At 46.5% G+C, this 22715-nt stretch overlaps 6 protein-coding genes and 1 non-coding gene across 9 annotated transcripts; 4 read left to right on the top strand and 3 right to left on the bottom strand.

The window, feature by feature from the left end:
- Positions 1–1294: 1294 nt before the first annotated feature.
- FVEG_02934 (hypothetical protein) lies at positions 1295–2317 on the top strand (the record flags this gene model as incomplete). The annotated part of the gene is made up of 3 exons (XM_018890477.1): positions 1295–1399; positions 1444–2056; positions 2103–2317. 3 exons carry the CDS (start codon positions 1295–1297, stop codon positions 2315–2317), a joined length of 933 nt encoding a protein of 310 aa, XP_018746787.1.
- Positions 2318–3148: 831 nt separating this feature from the next.
- Positions 3149–5555, top strand: FVEG_02935 (hypothetical protein). Its single transcript, XM_018890478.1, has 3 exons — positions 3149–3440; positions 3497–3713; positions 3759–5555. Exons 1-3 carry the CDS (start codon positions 3344–3346, stop codon positions 5359–5361), a joined length of 1917 nt encoding a protein of 638 aa, XP_018746788.1. The 5' UTR covers positions 3149–3343; the 3' UTR covers positions 5362–5555.
- FVEG_15153 (hypothetical protein) lies at positions 5086–6707 on the bottom strand. Its single transcript, XM_018904259.1, has one exon. The coding sequence runs from the start codon at positions 6016–6018 to the stop codon at positions 5530–5532; it is 489 nt and encodes a 162-aa protein (XP_018746789.1). The 5' UTR covers positions 6019–6707; the 3' UTR covers positions 5086–5529.
- A 187-nt stretch (positions 6708–6894) lies between these two features.
- Positions 6895–9260, top strand: FVEG_02936 (adenosine deaminase). The gene is made up of 2 exons (XM_018890479.1): positions 6895–8056; positions 8103–9260. Exons 1-2 carry the CDS (start codon positions 7230–7232, stop codon positions 9028–9030), a joined length of 1755 nt encoding a protein of 584 aa, XP_018746790.1. The 5' UTR covers positions 6895–7229; the 3' UTR covers positions 9031–9260.
- Positions 9261–9525: 265 nt separating this feature from the next.
- Positions 9526–12267, bottom strand: FVEG_15154 (hypothetical protein). 3 transcript variants are annotated; one of them, XM_018904261.1, is made up of 4 exons: positions 12241–12267; positions 11915–12166; positions 10163–11864; positions 9526–10102 (listed from the first exon to the last, which is right to left on the bottom strand). In XM_018904261.1, the coding sequence occupies exon 3, from the start codon at positions 11521–11523 to the stop codon at positions 11026–11028; it is 498 nt and encodes a 165-aa protein (XP_018746792.1). In that variant the 5' UTR covers positions 11524–11864; positions 11915–12166; positions 12241–12267; the 3' UTR covers positions 9526–10102; positions 10163–11025. The 3 variants fall into 3 exon arrangements, with proteins under 3 accessions (XP_018746792.1, XP_018746793.1, XP_018746791.1); XM_018904262.1 differs by having other exon boundaries at positions 9526–11075; positions 11148–11864; XM_018904260.1 differs by having other exon boundaries at positions 9526–11864.
- Positions 12268–13955: 1688 nt separating this feature from the next.
- FVEG_15155 lies at positions 13956–14045 on the top strand. Its single transcript has one exon. It is a non-coding gene; the product is annotated as a tRNA-Glu (tRNA).
- A 5478-nt stretch (positions 14046–19523) lies between these two features.
- Positions 19524–20409, bottom strand: FVEG_02937 (NADH-ubiquinone oxidoreductase 19.3 kDa subunit, mitochondrial; the record flags this gene model as incomplete). The annotated part of the gene is made up of 4 exons (XM_018890480.1): positions 19524–19659; positions 19710–20027; positions 20118–20292; positions 20397–20409. 4 exons carry the CDS (start codon positions 20407–20409, stop codon positions 19524–19526), a joined length of 642 nt encoding a protein of 213 aa, XP_018746794.1.
- Positions 20410–22715: the final 2306 nt, after the last annotated feature.

Raw genomic sequence — 22715 nt, 5'->3', positions numbered from 1 at the left:
TCCATATTGGCCCTGGAAGTTGTTGATCTACACTCGATACTCTTGCCCCCGAGAACCAGAGCCTCGCTGCGATCTCACCCTAGAACAGGCTACAGTGTCTTCTGCCTTGCTAGCATCAGTGTAGCCTATCTTCGGGCCAATGACGGCTTGTCCGATGGAGTGATGCGGATGGGGCGGGCGTTGAACTATATCTGCATGCCGCGAACCATGAATTGCCTCTTCTTAACTTCACAAGGCATTCTGTATGCCTTCTAGGCGTGTAATCCATGAACAGCAGTCGATGTATCGTGCTTAAACACCTTTTCCATAAGTCCAGGCTAAAGATTGGTCGGTCAACTCCTACTGTGACCGTGACTGACGCAGAGTTATGCACCTCCTTTGTGGCGGAAGCATAGAACAAGGGTGGAAGATAAACAATCTATCAGGTGTATAGTCACTACTGACTTGTCAGTTTGAGGGCCTGAGAATGTCATGATTAGACATCGAGTTCCCATGAATGAGACATCCATATCCACCGTGAACCTCAACACAGCCATGCTGCATCAACCAAACGGACTGGCTCTCGTAAGGCTCGAGGCAACCAACAAGTTGCATGTGATCACGATAAGTCTTGTGCTTCAATGTGCACTGCCTTTGTACCCTATGTCTATCGGCCAGACATATGCCGTGTAAGATCTCTGAGGGATATTGTCACTTCTTGTAACTTGACCGGGCCAATCCGCGATTGGTAGTTTAAGTTTTCTCACAACTTCCTGACCCCTTAAACTCGTTAGGCATCCTTATTCAGAGACCCCTGACTTCACATGGCAAATCAACACCATTCCGGACCTATCACTTGAAGCAGGAATTCCAGTGCACCCCACAACCGGAACCAAAAGGAGGCTGAAGATAGCTTTAGAGAGCTATACTGTGTGAGAATACGTGCAGACATTCGTCCGTTAGTAACTCCATGGCAACTTATCACGAGCCAGTAGAGGCTCTTGGTTGGACCTTGAACCATAGATGTCTTGTTCCCCTGCTTCTGCCTGTAACTGAGGCCTCTCCGACGAGCCTTGTTTACTGAGTTCACCATGGAATCCTTGTTGCCGTACTCAGCCATGCGTCTGTCTAGACTTGAGGCTCAACTTCACCCCCAACATCTTGAATTCAGAACTCAGACAAGAAGCTATTTAGGTAACGCTAAGTTCTCAAACGTTTAACCTCAGCCATACCTTCTCTAGCTCTTTCTCGACCATCCTAGCATCTATAAACTGTCCTGGTAGACTTTGCCGAAACTGCGTTTAATACTTTCACCATGATGCGAATAGCTATAGCTGGGGGCTCTGGCCTTGGATATCTCCTGGCAAGTCATATTTCCAAAGCAGCAAACGCTTATCAAGTTGTTGTTCTCTCCCGTTCAGTAAGTATTACCCTTATGTATATGCGATATTTCTGACAACACAGTCACGTCCCGAATATGCAACACTAGATGTTCAAGTCATGGTTGTTGACTACAATGACGAGAATAGCCTAGCATACGCACTTCACGGAGTTAATCTTGTCATCTGCACCTTTTCAGGGGCTGAACAGATCAACCTGATCACTGCAGCTGCCCAAAGCGGTGTACAATTCTTTGTTCCGTCCGAGTTCGAAGGAAGTCTCGAGAAGCGACCCGAAAACGATCAACTCGACCCCTATTCATACTCATCCCAAGCCAGACAGCATCTCAGACGCTGTGCAAGATCATCCCATATGAAGTGGACCGTATTCTCTTGCGGCATCTTCATGGAGAGATTTCTCCCCCAGGGGCTCGGAAGCTTGGCTATTGGCTATGGTTCAAACTTGTCCAACGTTGGATCATACATCCTGGACATGAATACCTATACTGCTGAGTGCGTTGAAAAGACTCCCCGAGGGCATACTGTGCGCGTCTGCATGACATCTGTATATGATGTTGCTCAATTCATCGTTGCTGCCATTGATTTGGGACCTGCGAACTGGCCTCGCGAGTTTACGATGAGAGGAGACCGCCTGTCACTTCGTGACATTGTTGGGCAATGCTCAAGAACCCTGAACGGTAAGTTGACAACATAAGTAAGCAAAGACTATGCTAACTCATTAAGCGGCATTTTCTCTGTCTCAATGGCAAGCTTCAGATATTGCAGGACTTATGAGTGGTTTCTATCAACAGGGAGACTACGCCAAAGTTGCTTTTTATCGGCAACTTCAAGCCACTGTTGAGGGACGCTACGACTTTGGGCATACATCGTTGAATGGCCTCGTCAACGTGCAGCCGAGAAGCTTTCGCCAGTGGTTGAGTGACCAGTTTACAAGATAAAGCCATTATTAAGGCTTCATCTTGCTTCTTTCAATGGGGGTCAGTACTACAGTCTTTGAATATGTTGTGTCGATGGATGCTCACTTTGTTTAGTTTACAGCTGTGCTGTATGTTGGTACTGGTAGCAACGCAACAAGGCAGCAAATTAGCGGCTAGTATCGCGGCTTTCATTTTTCTATTGTATATCTATCTACCTTAGGTAGCTAAAAGAACTAAACTCCGCTTTCACTCTTTGTTGCAATTGTCCATAGAACGTTCTGTGGCCTTTAGTCTTTATTGCTGCTATAAAGCCCTTTTTGAGAATGTACTAACTTGCATCAAAGAAATACATACTTACTAGGAACACTGGGCCTGGCATTGGTAGATCCTGTCCGACAAGCGGCCACACTGAGTCTAAAGACTGACTGAGACGCTTTGCGAGAACTGCCAAACAAACTTGTCTTTATGACTTGATACTGATACCATTACAAGTTCGGGGCAATCCTGGTCAAACTTTGACGAATGGTTTCATGATTCTCGACAATCTTTACCTTGATTACTAAAACTTGTTCCCACACTGTAGGCTTGTATCTCCCGTGACAAACTCCGCCTTGTTCCAAGAATACGACCTTGTCTTTAAGTCTTCAGGATCGACACCAGGCCCGGGAATAGATTCATGTGGAGATTCTAAAGCCAAACCTCGGGACAAGGTATGAACCCCAGTCAAGAATGCGGAGAAGACAAGCATGGATGTGAAAGGAATTCCGCCAACGATCATGATTGACATTCCGTTTCTGGCTCTTCGTTCCGCGATGAAATCATCAGGAATCCATGAACCCGGAAAATCTTCCGCACGACTTACCCAAAATAGCGGAATACTGGCTCGAGTTGGAGGTCTGACCCCACTGGAAGTCCCCGATGTGATGTAGTTGATGGCTTGTGATTGAATGCCCTGACAAAGTATTAGCAGTGCAGACCAACAGTGATAAAGCAGCCTCGGGCGGGATCCAACATTTTCAAATTCGTCTTCTCTCACCTCATTCAGTCATGGAGGCTTCAGGCGCTGATAAGGGCTTCTTCCAGAAGCCTCCCGTTCTGAACAATCAGTTTCATGATGATGTGACCTTCCAGAGGTGCTTTAAGCGTGAGTTCAAGGCCAATTACTATTATACGGAGGTCTGTGCTTACTTGTCTTCACAGTGTTTCTTCCATGGCAGATCGTTCAGCAAGTCCAAGCGGAACTGGCTTCACTTGGAGATGATGTCCTCTCCGACCAAGTTTTTGCCTGGATCACAGATGCTGAACATAACAAACCGTTCCTTAAAGGATCAGGCCGTGATGTATTTGGCCAGTGGAAGGGTGATTTAGTCACGGGTGAAGGGTGGCGTGGTCTTCAGAATTTTGGCCTGTCCCGAGGGTAAGACATCTACGTTGTTGACTGATTAACTATTGACGTGTCTAGATTTGTCGCCGCAGGATATGATACTCCATATGGTGCATTTGCACGAGCATACCAGTTCATGCGCATACAACTTTGGACGCCATCGTGTGCCAATGTCGGTTGTCCTTCCGCTATGCAGGATGGCGCTGCTCGACTTCTACAAACACACCTTAGTAGCCCAGAACTCGTCGCAAAACTCACAGATGAGCAAAAGAAAGTATTCGAGAACGCTTTCAATCATCTAACCACACGAGATTCACAGCGTGCCTGGACCAGCGGCCAGTGGATGACTGAGCGAACAGGGGGAAGTGATGTGTCATTGACCGAAACAACAGCAGTGCACATGCCAACGTCTGAGATCCAACTCGCCTCGAAAGATGAAGAGATACCATTAGGACCATGGAGTATCAATGGTTTCAAGTGGTTTTCGTCAGCAACGGACTCGAGAATGACTGTCCTCCTTGCTCGAACATCTAAAGGCGGACTGTCAGCCTTTATGGCTCCCATGTATAAACACGATGCGAGTGCTACCACAGCCACCGGACTTCGGAAAAGCAACGGGGAGCAACTTAATGGAGTTCGGATCCAACGCTTGAAAAACAAATCAGGCACACAGAGTCTCCCAACAGCTGAACTAGTTCTCCAGGACATGCGAGCATGGCTTATAGGGCAAGAAGGCCGAGGCATCCAAGAAATCGCAACAATCTTGACCTTGACTCGAGTTCACTCTTCAGTTGCTGCTGTGGGTTATTTGGGAAGAGGGCTTGCCATCGCAAGAGCATATGCTCAAGTTCGAGAGGTTGGTGGTGGAAAGGGGACTCGAATGAAGCTGACAGAGAGTTCATTACACATGAGAACCCTTTCAAAGATATCTTTCGAGTATCGTGGCCTTATGCTTCTTACCATCTTTACATCATATGTCCTTGGCGTTTCGGAGCATGGCATAGCGTCAGACGCAAATCTCTCACCTGCGCTAGAGGCGCTGACACCTTCTGCACAACACGCTGCGCCATTGATTCGGGTCCTTACTCAGCTCACAAAAGCTTACGTTTGCAAAGCATCGGTACAGCTACTTTTCTCCTGTATGGAGGCGCTCGGTGGTGTTGGGTACCTTGCCAATGAGGAACAAGAGTACCTCAATATCGCTCGCCTCCATCGCGATTGCGCTGTGCTGCCTATCTGGGAGGGCACAACAGATGTTTTGAGCACCGATTTCTTGAGGGCTATCAAACATCCAAAGGCTGGCCAGGACACTCTGAACGCCCTCGAAGACTCTATTAAGAAGGGTATGGCATTTCAAGGAAAGGTGTCTTGGCCTGAAGGCTTGAACAATTTGGCCGCTTGGAAGAGCCTGAGGCAGCGTATTGAACGAGAATCGTTGGCAGACTTGATGGGAGATGCCAGGGAAGTTCTCTGGGCTGTGGCAGATTTACTAGTGTCTGTTCTTCTCTTTGTTGACGCTGGTAGTGACGGTGATCAAGTGTCGCTGGATATTTTCCATCGATTCTTGGAAGGGAAGAATGTCACTACGAAGCGAGAAAAGGTTTCAGCTCGAGAACAGCTTGCGAAGGACTTCGCAGTTGTGTATGGAGGCCCCAGAAACGAGATCTTTGCCAAGCTTTGACAGCACCATTGATATTAATCTATGGCCGTATCATCTCACTCATCCTTGCAAATATGGGGCCAGCACTGTTTTTATCACTTATAAAATGAAAGCTCAAGAGAAACTAAGAAAGTTGAACTAAGTGTAAAGAATGGGTATCAAATATTGTATGCATGTCCCCCATCAACCCTAGAGATTCTTGCATGTGCCCTTGAAATTCTTCGCCTTCAGTGTAACCTTCTTACACGTCGTGGCATCCGTGTGTTTGTCTCCATATAGAACAGTGCCTTTTGCACTCGTAGAAGTTTTTGAGCAGGAGTTGAACGTGCTTCCTCCATCGTGCTCAAGAAGCGTATTGCTGCCACTCTTTTGTAACGTCCATGATTGGAAACCAGGCGTTGGATCGACGCATTTGAGAGCACCGCTTGGGCTTAGAAAGCAAGCGTTGAAGGCGTTGTCTCGAAGAATGTCTTGAGAATTGGACAGATCGATACAGTAGAAGCCGTTGGTTTTGCCGGCATTAAGCAGCAAGTTGCCGTCGCTGTTTTGTTGAACTGTAGCACTAGTTGCCACATCTTGTAACGTGAAGCAGCAATGGCCATCGAAGACAGTATCACGAGGGATAACTGCAGCTGTGGCCATGGTGCACAAGAGAGTGACCAGAGAGAATGGCTTCATCTTGAAGAGCGTATGATGGATGATGTGAGCAGGTAGATTAAAAATAGAATGAACTTGTAATACTCCTGAGTCCAGCTCAATTGTTAAAGATAGTGATAGAGAACTCAAACATCGTAGACATCACAGGAATTCCCTCACTTTTTATAATTCTGGAGACCTCATTATCCATTACCCATCGGGCTCGGCTTCATGAAGGATCAGCAGAAATAAATCCATTCAAAGGCATCCAACCGAATGTGAGAATGCACGTTGGTCGAAGGATTGAGTCAGAAAGGAAGCCACTTGGCTCACGATGGTCAGCAGAAAGTCACATTTATCGTGAAAAGTCGGTCTCTAGAGCTGTGATGTCCCGTGCAGGTGATTCCAAGTGATGGACGTGACGATTTCCATTGGGAGTCTCGGGGTTTCGCGCTATAGGACGAACAAAACTAGGGCCATTCTCAGGAGCGAATGGCCTGCCAGGAACAGCCGCGAAGTAATTAGCAGAGTGACATTTCGACGTGATTGTTGGTGCTATGCCGTTCATGCTCCGAGATGCAAGGCACAAGGTGGGTGACAGGCCAGGGATATCCTTCTTCACCGCAGGAGAGAAAGCGGGGATAGCTTCATTTCATGCGTCCAGCCACAGACTACCGGGGAGAACATCTTGAGGAGAGGATTGGTTGCAGGGACTCAAGTGTGACGATGCATGGACCCTGGAGGTGATAAGGTGCGTCTACCTACTGGGAGCTGTGAGACTAGCTCAGCCAATCAGAGGCTGTGATACGGTGAATCACGTTGCGGGTGCAACGACTGCACAGTCACGTGAATCAAGATGTCGGTTATCGCCGAAGGCCTTGGAGTGATACACCGTTTGTTACGCTCAACTCAAAGCGTAACCGTTTGTGCCTCTACGTCACGTCCTCACCTCTACATTCAAACGCTTCACTTCACCTCTAGTAGAGTGCCTTTCAACACTGATGTGTCATATTCTTCATCAAATCTTGTCTCGCCACATCTGACGTGTTCTCGTTTTGATCCTTCGTTCTCATAAGCAGCTCATCTGACTTCAGCGATCTTCTGCTTAGCACGCTTCCCCGACCTGCCTAATCCACCTACAGTATCCTACCGTTTCACCGTCCGCGGACGACTTCTAGCTCTAACCTATCCATAAACCTCCACCAAACACTTGAGAGCAACTGCTTCCTCCAATCGATCAAGGGATCATAATCATGGCGGACGAGCATACCATGTCCACTGAAGAGTGGGAGGAAGTCTCTCAAGACATCCCCTCACTCTCGGACCCTTTCCTTCAGCAATATCTCACAGGCCGAGCAAACCTCATGAGTCAAGAACAAAAGTCTCGCGCAGATGCCTCCTTCAGAGCCTCTCTTTCACCTATTGCCAAGCGCGCGAGTGACATTGTCGACCGCATCCGTGACCAGGAGAATGACTCCATCTGGACCCCTCAAGTCGAGGAAGAGCTAGCCCAAGCAGGAAACGAGTGCATTTTCCCCGGAATGATGTTCATGCTGGCCAAAGATCGCATGGAGAAGACGAACCTCTGGAAGATTGTTCGACGCATGCCAAAGGGAGCGCTGCTTCACGCTCACATGGATGCCATGGTCAACTTTGACTTTCTCTTTGACGAGCTTCTGAAAATGCCAGGAATGCACATGTGCAGCGACCGACCTCTCAACACTGAAGAATCGCGAGAGGATGCAGTCCCTAGCTTCCGATACAGAACCAAGTCGGGCACTGATGGATCTATCTGGGAAGAGAGCTACAAGCCTAATGCCTTTGTGCCACTTCCCAAGGCTGCAGATGAGTTTCCCCATGGTGGACGACCTGGCTTTCTCAAGTGGCTGAAGGGCCGATGCACTCTTTCCGTCACAGACAGCCATGAGCAACACCATGGAGTCGATGCCATTTGGGTCAAGTTTGGAAAGTGTTTTCTCGTTTGCGCCACCATCATTCACTATGAACCCATGTTCCGGATCTTCCTCCGCGAACTCATGAAGAACCTCAAGGATGACGGTGTCAACTGGGCTGAACTTCGGTAAGCCGTAAGTCAAAAGTTTCTGATCTTCTTCTAACAGCCATAGATTCACTTGGCCACTTAACTATTGCCGTGATAAGAAAGAGGAGCCTGAGAAAGACTACATTCACATGTTTGAGGTTCTGCGCGAAGAGATCGATAACTTCAAGAAATCGCCGGAGGGCAAGGGTTTCTGGGGTCTCACCACTATTTGGACTTCTCTGAGAAGCTGGCCGACCCGCCTGATCGTAGAGAACATGGACTGCTGCATCGCTACCAAGATTGCTTTCCCTGACCTCATTGCTGGTTATGATTTGGTTGGTCCCGAAGATCTGGGCCGACCCCTTTCTGATCTGCTCCCTGAGCTTTTCTGGTTCCGCAAGCAGTGCTCCATGGAAGGCGTCAACCTCCCGTTCTTCTTCCATGCAGGAGAGACACTTGGGGATGGCACTGACACTGATAACAATGTGTTTGATGCGATCTTACTTGGCACCCGACGCATCGGCCACGGCTTCAGTCTCTTCAAACACCCCCTGCTGATCGATATGGTCAAGGATAAACGTATTCTCATTGAGTCGTGCCCCATCTCGAACGAGGTCCTCCGCCTCTGTGGCTCCGTAACAGCCCATCCCCTGCCCGCCCTTTTGGCTCGTGGTGTTGCTTGCAGTCTGTGTAACGATGATCCCGCTATGCTCGGGCAAGACACAGCCGGCATGTCACACGACTTCTGGCAGGCTCTCCAGGGGTGGAAGAACCTTGGTCTCGCAGGCCTTGGCAGTCTCGCGGAGAATAGCGTTAGATGGGCCGCTTTTGAGGACCAGAGCCAGGCTGACTGGATCAACGACATCAAACAGGCTAGTCTTGGGACGAATGTCAAGGCCAAGAGAATGCAAGAGTGGCAGATCGAGTGGGAGAAGTTTTGTCTCTGGATTGTAGAGGAGTTTGGTGATGAATTTGGAGATGAAAAGGAGAAAGAAAAGGCCAGCGATGCCTAGACAATTCTTCACGAAAAGACGATAGACTAAGATGAAGGGAAAATTGGTGCATATCGGCGTTGCATACTGAGATTTAGGCGCGTTCAACACAGACGGTTGGGGAGTTCAACCATCATCTCCATGGTTAGGGGCGTATCAGAGGTGTACTTCATGAAGATCTTGTGTCTAGAAAATTCAAAAAGACTAGAGAGTCAGCATCACCCACATTAAACCGTACTTGGCGACAGGCATCGTGAACTTCTCCATGATGACAGCTCTTGATGTCCATACTGTCATCGTACATCACCGGCTCCTCATGAAAACTGCCCCGAATTAAACAAAATACAGTAGAGTCTAGAGGTGACACAGAAGAGCGTGAAAGGGCCCAGGAGGTCTCTTTTCTGTGATTCGATCACATTCTATTTGCATCAAAGTTCAAGCATCTGCTGGTAAATGGGTTTTGTCTTCTTACTCGGTCCGAAAAAGTGATCAACAATAGAGGCACTGCAACATGCATGAGGAGTAACAACGTCAGGGCAAGCCTTCGATTTGATTACAGTCTGTGTAATCTGGAACACCTGTTTAGTCCCCATATATCTATCGTTTGACGAAGCATCTGTACTAAATAGCAGCCCTCCTCTTCCAAATCAATCAGATCAATAGACTCGCGTCTTTTTATACCTGCCAACGCCTGATTGTCTCCAACTTCAATGAGCTTGTCAGCGCCAACGGCACTTACCCTCTCTACTCCATCGTGAGATATGACTGACAGCTGTGGCCGTCTACGCGTCTATCCGGGTCTAGGCGTGCTTGAAGTTGAATCTGATGTATCACTTGACGTTGGAGTGTGCTTCATGAAGTATCAATTGGTCAGACACGAGTTCAACTTTCTGTCATGCCCTCCCATCATGTATAGAATCTCGATGTCCCAGCAAAGAATGCCCGATCGATATCAGTTGTCGTCGACAACCGGAAAGAGTCGAATGTGTCAAGCCAGGATCGGTCTGCAGCAACTCGGAGTTGTCGATGCCGCAAGGACGAGAGTAAAGTTGGACTTGAGACGAAATAGACCACCAGGCTGGAGCTGAAGTCACTGACGGGAACCACATTATATATGCGAAAGCAAGATAAGGTTGTCACGGCGATGACTTACAAATGATGGGCAATTGGTGAAGTTCGAAGGTACAGCCAAGGACAAGCAGAACACTTCACCAAGACTTCTCCGTTAGATGGAGGTCTCCATCGCCAGCTGTTGCATAGTCGAGCTTGCGGTGGTTGACTTGGTCTTCCAACAACCCGTATTCTGAGCATGGTAGTTCAGATATAATATCTGTTCCGTCATGGCCAGCTGAGTTGCGTACTCCGAGCCCTTGAGGGTGTTGGCCTGAAATGTGATAACACAGTCAGCGACTTAAAGGAAGAGTGAGACTTGACTGAAGAAGACTGCTGGTATGTGTCTTGCTGGCGGAGGAAATGGACGTCAGGTCCAGATACTGTTAAGGAACGTGCAACCGTGAGACTATATGCCAAAGCCAAGCACGTCTAGGTCTTGGATACCATTGGATGCAAGCCAAAGAGATGGATGTGTTTGAGTTCTCGGTAGAGCAGTGCTGTTCAATCATTCCGGCGCTGAGTCTGATCTCCTTAACTGGACTTGACATGGTCTGTCGGTATTGTTGTGGTCAGGAACTCTAAGTTGCATCAAGTCCACCTAAAGCGAAAAGGCAGGGTGCCAACGAACGTAGTTCCGCTCGACAGAAGGCAACCTAGTGTGAGGGCATAGCTTTCAAAACAATCCAGTCTCTTGTCTCACGGACATTTGACCAGGATGGCTCAGCAGGGGGTTGGTTGCCATGAGCACCTTAGCCCAACGATGTCTTGTGTAAGTCGATGGCACAGGAGTTGAATGGAAATACTTGCGAAAAGCATGAGCTTGCGCGCGCGGAGGAGACTGAGAATTTGATGGACGGCGAAGTAAACCGGATGATCTGGAAATCGATATCTTGAACAAGAAAGTCATCGTGCCTCTAGGCAACGTTGTTGTTCAGTATGCCCTTCATGGTGATCTAGCGCCAGCCATACCGGTTGTTGAGCACATGCCTCTGCATCAATCTCACCCAGATTACGGTTTATCTTACCACAAAACAAAACTCGATGAAAGCGATGGCGAGTCTCGGGTTGTAAAGAACCTGGGTCCATTCCATACAAATGATGCCAGAGATGGGTTTGTGAAGGGGCGGAAAGGCGTCGGGAGAGGTCGAGAAGACGTAAAGCCATGAAAACAGTGGTGGTATTCGATGATCCATACGATAGCTGTTGCCAGTCCATAATGGTCATAGAAGGCGGGAGAGAAGGATAAGACCCAAACACTAAACCGAAAAGATCGGGGGCAACGTGGTGATGGACGAAGGTACAGTTAAGTGCGTTTCGTCCGAACGCAGTCCTCAAACCTGGTCCAAAGTTTATTATTGCTCGAGGTATACCAGAGACAATTAGGGCGAGTCTCTGGCTCATGTTGCTTTTTGAGCCAACCAACCAGCAGCTATCATGCTATGAAGTTTATCCTCAGACTACTGTAGATGTAGGTCCGAGCTGGGTTTGGTGAGGGGAATTTGTGAAAGATATACTTGGCTGTTGATCTTGGAAACAAAACGAGAACAGAATTTCCATGTAAAGGAACGAATTATTTGTGTGATAATCTCGAAGTGCAAAATTGAACTGGGAATATCTTTCGATGTTGGTTTTGATATTGGATATAGAGATGACAATGATGGTACGAGGGGAACATAGTGTTTTTTGTCGCGGGATAGAGATCGGAAGAATCGACATCTTCTTGAATCTATTCAGATCAAATCCTGAGATATTAGCACTTTGTATGTATTCATCATTTGTTTGGTGTACTTACAAGTTTCTTGTTTGGGCAGGGTGTGTCTCATTAGAAGAGACATTGAAAAGTAAAACTCCGCAGTCGATGCCAGCACGACATGCGGTGCGCTTGTTGCGCGCCGGAGGGGACGAGTCTCTTAGGCCCTGTCTTTTACTCACAAGTGAGTGGCAATTACCAGAGGTGACTCTGGCTGGCTTAGGGATTGACCATAGAACTCATTCTCCCTTCTTGAGCGACCCCCAACATCACGGGGCAGAGTAGTAGCTGCCACTGTTATTTAGATATGTCAGAGTTATGTTGTCCTCAATAAGTCTGGGGTATGCGTATGGAAACAATGTACTAACGAGGTTGTGGTGGTGGTGGTGGTGGTGCTGCTGCTGCTGCTTAGGAAAAGAAGAGAGGAGGAAGGAAAAGTTGAAGAGGAAAGGCTTTATAGCAATAGAGGCACAGTTTTTTCAATTCTGTGCATACGAAACAGGGGTTCGTTTGCCCTAAGGGTAAGTGATGCAACTGGTAGTTGTTGACAGTCGCTGACAGTGCCACGGCACCGCAAGGGGAAGGACTCCAAGAACTTGTTCCAAACTTGACGTAACCCGCGTAGGCTGTGGCGGTATCAGATACAAGTATCCTCAATTCTGTTGTTTTCCAGCTAAGGTAGTCTTTGTGGAGTGTAGGTCTTCACTTACCCCTGAATTACTTTGCTGGTCAATTTCCAATGGTTCTTGAAACTCGGGAAGATATTTTATAATATCCTGGTCATGGCTTACTGAATTAGAAAGAAGGCTGCCTCCATAGACAGAAAGCATTTCAGTGAGATATCCAGGCGATAACATGGGATGTGTTCAAGATAACCTTGGGCAGCACAAAGTTACAACTCAGGTCATTCCAGGTTGTCAAAAGTAATCTCATGGTGGAGGACGCAAGTAAAATTGATGCTGGCACCGTTTGTTAAACAGAATGCCCTGGGGAGTTTTCATCAATAACTCAGTCCCAGTGAAATGAGTAAGACAGGCCGAGATCGGGTTGTGGTGCTAGCTCATCTATCCCAAAAAGTAGGAATCCGAACTTCTCGGCCAAGGGTTACGGGGCAGAGCCAACTCGAATTTTACATCAGCTCGACATGAAATACAATGACTCGGACAGGGTTAAGCCAGTCGTAGGATCATCACTGTATAATATGCAGCGAGTCATGCATTTCCGTAGGACATACCAAAGAAGTCATCCTGGCCTCTCTTGCAGATTTTGACGCCCTTTCCGACTTTCAGTGCATTCACTGAAGGAGACAGACCTCTGACAAGCGTTCCGAGCCTCTTGTGTGTGTGTTCTCTCCGGCTGACGGCCGGTTTGAGGCTATGGTGGTGGGAAGGATAGTGGTATATCCCAACTATCAAAAGATTCATCCATGCGGACCCAAAAAACAAAGAAACTCAAAAGCATATCTTAAATCCCATTCAATCTGCTTAAATTGTTCTTCGCGGCAGTCCTATGCCCCCGAATGTTGTCCCTGAAGCAGTGTTCCTATTCCACCCGTTGGCCGCGTTTATGGGTAGGTTTTCGAGGACTATAAAGGTCCCTTGAATGTCCTCAATTTTGATGGCTTCTCTCATGCTTTTGACAACATCATGAGGCTCCTATCTCGGTGCAAGCATCATCGGACTGAACTTATTGTGACAAGTCATGTCACATGCCCCTGAACTGTCATGGTTTTCAAAAAGACTGTCCTGTGACGAAAGCTCCCAGGTCCAGCTATACAATTTCAATACTGAAGGGCAGGAGAAATGAAAGGGTTCCTAGTGTCCTTGAGCCAGGTAAGATCAGGCAAGCATTGAATTCATGTCCGCTGTAACACACTTGAATGACTGACAGATAGATATTGGACTTGTGTATCTAGGCCCAGTCAGCAATCGAGCCAGAGTCAGAAGTTACAGTATGCATGGCCTTGTCCCCAAAACAGTATTGAGCATCGAATAGAACTGATCGTTGAAGGTTGGCACATTGTGTGGCTAAATCGATTTGGCAACCCGTAGTGTTGCGTTTTCTCAACGAAGCCTCGTATCAATCCGGTATGGTGTAGTGGCTAACATTTCGCGCTCTCATAACCTGAGAGATCAGTACCGCGGAGCCCAGGGTTCGATTCCCTGTACCGGAGTTTATTTTTGCTATTCCTTCTATCTCACTAGTTCTAATGAATTCTCTTAGTCGTCTTGTTATCTAGATATATCAATCAATATTACATTACATATCTAGCTAGCTAGACCTTCAATCCCGTACCTGCAGCTTGTCTTTTTTATAGTTATATCTTAAAGCTATAAAAGCTCATCTCACGGCCCGCGAACGCCTAGCTCAGCTCAGTGTTTGTAGACTTCCTTGATATAGATGCCAATCGTGTTTCTCTTGTCAGTAGCTTGGCCTAAAGCATTCTCTGTCCCTTCGACACTAAGATCAAGGACGACATCCATCGGGCTTGCATCCTTTCATTAAGTACCTTAGTGATGAATCTATCACTGGGCTCGGGTTGGTTGGTGCCTGTACATCTATTAGATAGACATCACTCAAAGCTACAGAGCTGTTAGTTGTGTAGATTGGCACTATTAGGCACTTGCCCATGAAGTTTAGCAAACTCTTTGACCCTTTTGGTACTACTGATAATAATGGTGAACATTGCTGAGAGCTAACTCTCTTTACAGCTTGGATACTGAGTTAAGCAGCAGATGCCTTGTGTTATTCGCAAGACTCCAAGAAGAGCCTAGACTTATAGCAGTTTTATAAAGCCCATATAATTTATGATGATATTAGGCGTATATTCTGGATAACAGCATGAAAGCCTCAGGATGGCAATAAGATTGTGCAAACTCTTGGTACAGACCCAGTCTCCTTTTCAAGAAGCGAACCGCTCAGCTGGACCTCTCGGTGACTTGTGCAATCCCAACACTTGCATTGAATACAACATGGTGTGTAAGGGGTTTTCTCCCTGAATTGGCCTGGCTGGATACAGTTCTCACACATGATGGTCCTCGCGACAAAATCGATCTTGCTGGAGATTTCTTTGACTAACTGATGTTCTTCCGACTACTCGATGAGCATCGAGAAGGGAGAAACTTTTTTTTCTTATTCTTGGCTCACAATGATGTTGACTAATCTGGCCCGTCTTAATGCGCCAGTGAGGTGGGATTCTTGGCTGAAAGTCCCAGCCGATCTAAGCATCGAAGATGATGACATCGGCTTAAAAGATTGGAAGTTCTTCAGGAGTTCGAAGATCGAAAATGTCCTTGTGCATCTCCACCTCATATTCCTTAACCAGATGTGACTGTATTCTCGAACGGATCATGCTTTGTAAATCTGTGAAATAGCGAACTATTTAGTCTTGATGCAGGATTTGCACAGGTTCTTTCTCAGCCAAGTGACTGGGGCCAACAGATTTTAAGAGAGTTGAACAGATTCGACCGGACTCTATAGTCTAGTCAGCCACATGCTTTGTATTCAGGAATATACTTTGTGCTGATTTGACGTGTATGGCATTTGAATGCGCTATACACATATACGCCTTCGGAAGTTCGTCCTTTAATATCCAGCCAGGCTTCCATTTTTAAATCACCACATAGAGACAGAAAACAAGCGAGATGGCTTTGTAAATGATAGTTGTGACACTGATAGTTTAGCCATTACCATCAGTAAGTAAGATTTACTAATCTTTATCTTGTTATTGACATTGTCGATACATATCGCCTGCGACCTCCTGCACCATCCTCTTGGTACAATCTTCTTTATTACCATCGTGTCTGGACGAAGCCCTGCCTCTAGCCTAGATCCATCACATGTGAATCTTTAGTTGGAACTTATATCATCTCCTGGCGATTTGCTTGCCATCTGCTGCCCTTGTCTACTGTACATGCTTCTTCTCTTCTGCCAACAACCCCCGAACAGACACCTAGCAAGAAAGCTCATACGAGAGGTGCTAGATGAAGGAATGATTTTATGAAATATAGCAGAGTGCCAGTTCTATCAGATATCGCCTGAGTAAGGGAGAGTGGAAGCCACTTATTGGAGTACACAAAAAGCGAGCTGTGTATAATGAATTTTCCATTGCTTTTATTAGCAAATAGATATGTGCCTTTCAAGAGGCTTGCTACATTAATCCCTCAAGCAATGGTAGCATACAACGTTGGAATGGTTGCACGGATTTGCTTCCACATCCTGCTCCTCCAATACACACTCACGGGCGACAAAGCATATTTAGACGGCCACAGATTGTTTCATTAAGAGATGCGAGTCCTTAACCTTTTCACCTTCCCCAGAGGTACTTTCACAGTCAAAGGCTTTCCTGCAGGCGGGCACCTCTGTCTATTAGGCTCTCACTACCCTTCAAACAAGCCAAGGAAACCAGTTAACTGGCCTTCCTTTTCCCTTGCCACTATATTCCTACTCTTCCCAGCCTTCGGCTATTTTATGCTCTAATGGAGGGTGGTCTTTCTGGCGTAACTATTGTTGTAGTCCGAGACTCAACGAGCCTCAACCGCGGCTTGCTTCGTACAGATGATCCCCACAAGCCTCGTATATATTGCCCATTGTCTGGTCGATAATCGCGTTCTTGAGCGACGGTAGTTTTGGCTGGAAGAATGAGCAAGAAAGAAGTCCTCGTCATGTCGTGCCGGCCACCCTCGAAGATAGGCCCCATATAAGTTCGACTTCATCTCGTCTGTAAGAATTGGCCTGATGCCGTGAGAGTTCTAGACAGAGTGTGGCTATCATGTCGTTCGGATCCGCTGAAACATTTAGGATGAGCTATTTCTTGTTCTTTAGAAGGAGCCTTGGAAGTGCTATCTCCAGCCATGGCTTGAACCCATGTTGATGGGATGGAGGGTGACATAGATCCTGTTATGAAGCAATATTTCTCGGTTTCAAGATTTTACTTGGTCGAATCAGACCCTGACTCTGAAAGAGTGCCTGCTTACTTCACGTTCCGTAGATCTCTTTTATGGTTGGTTGTGCATGGAGTAGTAGTACACTGGCGAACAAGGGGGGAGCTCTTGGATGTTAAGGTCTTTTGTGGAAGAGGCTTGGATGGGGCGGTGGTCGATAGGAATGGAGGTTGATACAAGTGATAGGAGCGCAGGGAGAATCACGGTCTACCTAAGTGACACCGCGTGTGTGGGTTTATTTATAACTGGTAGCGGTGATATAAAGCAGAGAAGCATTTTCATAACAGGAAGAAATGCCCAGGATTGAACCTAAGCTTATGATAATCCTTATGATAAGTTTAGGGTCTAAGCAAAGTTTTAGTCAAGTTGATCCTAAGTTAATCCTAAGTTTAGGGTTTTTAGTTATGCAGCAACGAAATAGGCGCCGAAGATTTCGCTGCTCGCCATGATCAGAACCAGAATATCGACGATACGCGATCTTTACACTATCTTTACGCTTCCTCACAAAGATGAAGCGCAAGCATAATTAATCAGGTGGGTTACTCCAACTGTCTATCTTGAGCTTTGTTGTTCTAGTAAAGCGTCATCAGAACTCGCCTCCTATTAGAGAGTAACAATAAGACAATGGCACAACCTATGATCAGGGAGACATCAACAGCACCAGCCCCTATGAGTATATCGACCTAACTGAGGGGATACCTGACAATGGTATTACTAATGAACCGCAGGATCTAGTTATCTGAGATGCCTTTGCCCAGAAGTAGGTGACCTGGCTAATCTCTATAACACCAGAACCACCGAAAGACATTGCTCCATTTCTCAGACCAGGTCTTAAACTCCATATAGTCAAAGGCAACCAACAAGCATTCAGGTAAACCTATCACAATCATGCTCCAGACAGCAATGGATATCAGGGACGAGCAACAACGGTAGGGTTTATAAAGCTTTTTCATCGTCTCGAGATCTCGGATATAATCACACCACTTATTGACTTTATGCACCCAGAAGTTATCTCTTTGCTTGGTAGAAAGGGCATCCAGGCATTTGATCTTCTAGGCCTGCCAAGAGCCGATGATAACTTTTGTCCTATGGGGTGTATATTTTGGCTGCTCCTGTTTAGTAGGCTGTGCGTGTTGTATTGCCTGGTGGGGAATTAAAGAGGGTATTTAGGATGGAATTTTAGGATGCCTACTTTCGGAATTTATCATAGTTTATGATGATATTAGCTTACTATGATCTAATATCATCCTTGAAGAGGCTGGAGAGCCTTCGCGGAAATTGAATGCGGATTGGAACTCTTCCTTCAGTGACCACGAGAAGCCTGTTGACGACGAGATAGAACTTAGCAGCCATCCCAACGAGTTTGCAGGCCTGTATCTTGCATAACATCCCGTTGGCGCTGCCTATGTACGGTGCAATTGCCTGCATTTGAAACTTGAGCAACATTTCTCCGCAAGTTAATCTCAACAGGTAACAGTGGCGTCACACAGGTTCCAGGAAAATTGCAACAGTCGTCTGCTCATTGCAGTGCTGTCTGGATATCTGCCAACTATATACATAGATAAGCCAATATTTAGAGATGCGTACCTTACTTATAATATAGACAGAAGCCCTGTCATAATACGCTACCTAGAGAACTTGCATTAGTAACAGATCTCCTTGGAAATAGTGGCTAGCTTGAGGCGGGAAAGGGGTTTGCTCTTATTGTTGTTATTCCTGAACAATACAATAGTCCATGGCTGAAGAGAGATCAGGCCAAAAGCCTTACCTGTTTATGCTTGTCCCCTTTCTGCAGAGTTTAACATACGACTTGCTCCAGAGATTTCTGGCCTTGGCGTACTTATACAGACATTCCCTTAGGTAGTTTATTCTGTTATTACTGTTGGCTAACACTAAAGCACATGTTGATGCTGCACCGGTGGCTGCAGGAGAGCTATGAATAATTACCCTTGAGTCTGGACAGTCCGAACACTAATCTCGACATGGATTTATATAAACATTGAAATGGTCTCAGAGAATTGGTTATAGAAGGGGCATCATCTGAATCCTGTTTCTTGTTGAAAGCTAAATGAGACCAATCTTGCCCCTTGCCAACCAAATGCTGTTCAAGACACAGAAATGTTCACTGCTGTTATTAACGTACTTTGAACCAGGACCAATCCAAAATTTCATATGTGCACTTCAAATCATATAGAACCAGGATGATTGTCGACATTCAAGTATTCTCCTGATAGAAGTGCTCACATAAAGGGGACCTCAAATTCCCATACGATCAAATTTAATTGATTTTCAAAGCCGACACGTGTCAGAGGTGCACGGTCTTAATCTGTGAAGCGGTTATAGATGGCAGTCTATTCCCTTTCCCTGAGACGATAAGCATTCGGCTTGGTGTGTTTTAAGGGTCGTGTTACTCTTTGAGTGACATTTGATGTTTGAGATACACACCATCCACAACCACAAAGTACATTTCAGTTTTTAGTGAACTGTGGATAGTGCCCTTGGTTCCTTGTCCTCTAGCAAGGAAAGTAAATACTACAAACTTTAACATAGGAGATGGAGCTGTCTAAATTGTACATGCTTCCATGGGCGCCATCCTCCTCAACGACAACCATTCCACTGCATTTCCCTTGAATATATCCACTGAAAGTACTGGCTTGGCGCAATCCGGCTGAATCTGAATCTCTGATCGACTCCTCTGCTTTAAATCCTTACTTTCTGTACCAATGTCGGGTAATGCGAGTGTTCCTCATTTTCCGTTGGAGCTGGAAGATTCCGTACATCAGTGCTTCACTCGTAGGAGGACAGCCAGGTACGTAGACGTCAACAGGGACTACCCTATCGCAGCTTGCCTGGGAGTTAGACGGACTGTATGAACGAAGGGGGAGTTGGGGGACATATCTCGGACGACAGAGTAGCTGTAGTGGTAGTATCCACCACCATTAGCGCACGAACCCATGGAAATAACCCAGCGGGGATCAGGCATCTGATCGTAAACCTGTCGAAGAGCAGGAGCCATCTTATTTGTGAGAGTTCCAGCAACAATCATGACATCGGACTGTCGTGGCGAGGCACGGAAAATAATACCGAGGCGATCCTGATCGTATCGGGGGGTAGAGAGATGCATCATTTCGACGGCACAGCAGGCCAGACCGAAGGTCATGGGCCACAGGGACGACTGACGAGCCCAGTTGGTGACGGCATCAAGTGTGGTTCTGTTGAATGGAACAGGTTAGTGCTGGTCCAGTATTTAGGTGACGATTGCGATTTTCTTGACACAAGCAAAGGTCGAAGGAATAACATACAGCGCATACTGCAAGGCACCCTTGGGAGCAACCTCGCTGGGCAGCGGAACCTCTCTGCGAACCTTTCCTACACCAGTTGCGGAGTGAGTCTGGAGGGCGCTCGCATCGCGGCGAGAGTTGGTCGTGAAGGCGGCAGCGGTAGTTCTAAAAGGAACAATGGCAGTTGTAGGCTTGACTATTGTGACAAGTGAAGTCAGTAATATGTATTGGCGTCGCGATGATCGAATTCGTTGTCCGAGCTATAAAGCCCGCCTGGCCGGAAGAGTTCAAGGCACGCACCTCGGAGGGCCATTGAAGCCGCGGACCGCGTGGAAGAGAGCATTTCGGGCGAGAGAACGATTCGGCAGAGGAGCGAACCTCAATCGCACGATATCAGAGGGCCTGAAGAGGGGAGATTGGCGCGAGCGTGGTTGACGGCGTTGGCGGAGCGAAGCTTTCTTGGTTGATGTTGAATGATTCGCCTCTTTGCTTGCCGACCTGGAATAAGACAATTCTGATTGGCTGAGATGGACTTCTGAAAGCCGTGGATTAGCCGACGTGGTGGGGCACCTCTTCTGGTGATAACCTCGGGCGACCTTGGCTATGAGAAAGACAGATGTCGAAAGGAATTTGACTTTTGGAAGTTATTCCTGCGATGGTAGAGAAGAAATTTCGAAAATTCAAGAGCTGTTTTTGGTTGAATTTTTCAATGGGAATCATTTTGCCTCGCGGTCTGTCATTGGGTTCAGAACGTTTCACGCTCCCAAGTCCATGACGTTCACATTACCTCTAGACCACTGGACGGGAAGTAGGCGAATTCTCTCCAATCGACATGAACTGAACTGAAATTTAGTGTTCTTGTTCTTAAAGCCAGTGGCGAATACTTGGTGTTCGTTGATTTGTGTCTTGATTGCTTGGGCAAGGAGATGGAAGTGTTACTGTCTTATTAGCAATAGATCTTGGGTTGACTCCTACCTACTCAGATGTATCAACATGTCAGGGTTTCGAAAATGCAAGAAGCTGTACGGATATTTCCATTGTTCTCGCCTTTATATTAGCCCCAGTATAAAATTTAGAGGCTTCTGATACGGCTATTGTCATCCTTGATGTTTGCCTTGATTGTGCCAAAAAATATATTTCAGAAATGTTTTTACCCTGCTAGCTAGAAGTTGTCAACCTTGGTTGATAATAACTGAGCTGCTGGGGTGGTGATTATGTCTGGCTGTCCTAGTATACGGAGAATTTCGATGTGAATATCAAGCTAGAAGTATTTGGGATAATCAATGAATTTAAAGGAGATTCGGTAGGAAAGTATGAAATATTTATTCCGGGTCTGATCAAGGGGTTGAAAACCATAAGACTACTATAAGGTAACATTGTTGGTTTCCAAGCCAATATCGTTTGCGTGTTGCTTCTTGGTTTTGTTCTAACTGTAGCTGAGCTTTTGACTTCTCGTCTCGGGCCAAGCATCTATTAGTTACGATTTTTGATCGATTATCAGTCAATCAAGCAAGGAGGGAATAATAATCGTCTCGCTCATAATTTAGATATACGATAAAAATAAACTAATAAAGCTACTCGGAAGATCTTCCCCAGAGTTTTCCTCCCTTACCACGCGAGAAAGGGGGTCGTTCGTTGGCTACTGGCACAAAGTTTGTGAAAACCAGTTCGTGGTTGGCTCAACGGTTAAACTAAACAAATGAGTTGACCTGGATCAGTGACAGGGGTTGTCATTTCGGAGCCGGGGATAACTGCATCTTCAATCACAGGTCGGTTATGCACAAAACGTAATGTAGGGTCACAGTGATTTCATTTCAGATCTTTACAATTAAAGGAAGAGCCAATTGAGTCTTTCAGTTTCCGGAATCAAGTGGGTTCGCTTGTTTGATTTATTTAATCATCCATGTTTGCAGTCCCAGTTGCTGCCCGCATCGACCCGCCGCTCAAGGGTATACTAACACACAGGGATATGAAAGAGACTGTGCGTCTGCACATATCATGTCTGACCGTAATGACCGTTGCTAGACCCGTAAAGTGATTTACATATTATATGACAGCTGCTAATCGTTCACTTTCGGACTGAATGTCGGCTAACTAAAAGTGACAAGCATTACCAAGGGTGGTTTTCATGGCTACCAGAATGCTTAACATTGAACCCTGAACAAATACTCCGTACGGGCGGGAGTACAGGCACCGCACATAGTGTAGTGCGAACGAGAGACATTTTATGGTTACGTTTACACGTTCCTCGTCATCCGCTATTATGTCACTTTGCGTATGCAAATGGATAAAAGTCAGCCAGCCAGCCACGCGCCAAAGCAAGAACTAGACGCGACTAATTTGATATGCACCAAGGTGTATCCGAGGTAGTCCATAGTGAAGATGCTGATGTTAGTTAACATCTTATCATCACAATAACAAGATCGATTCTAAGAGATTCACAATACATAAATAAAAGATTCACAAGGGACGTGGACTCGATTGATGGGTAGTTATCTTGGGTACTTGCTAAGGACATAAATAGCATTCCAGACGAAAGTCAGTGCATAGAATCCGGCGTGCGATCACTAACATGGACTGCCAAGCCACCCCGCTAATGGCTAGAGGCGGGCAGGACAG

This window comes from Fusarium verticillioides, chromosome 5, assembly GCF_000149555.1.
Source record: "Fusarium verticillioides 7600 chromosome 5, whole genome shotgun sequence".
NCBI classification, from domain to species: Eukaryota; Fungi; Ascomycota; class Sordariomycetes; order Hypocreales; family Nectriaceae; genus Fusarium; species Fusarium verticillioides.
Note: the sequence above shows the minus strand (reverse complement) of the source record. Positions and strands in the feature narration are given on the sequence as shown.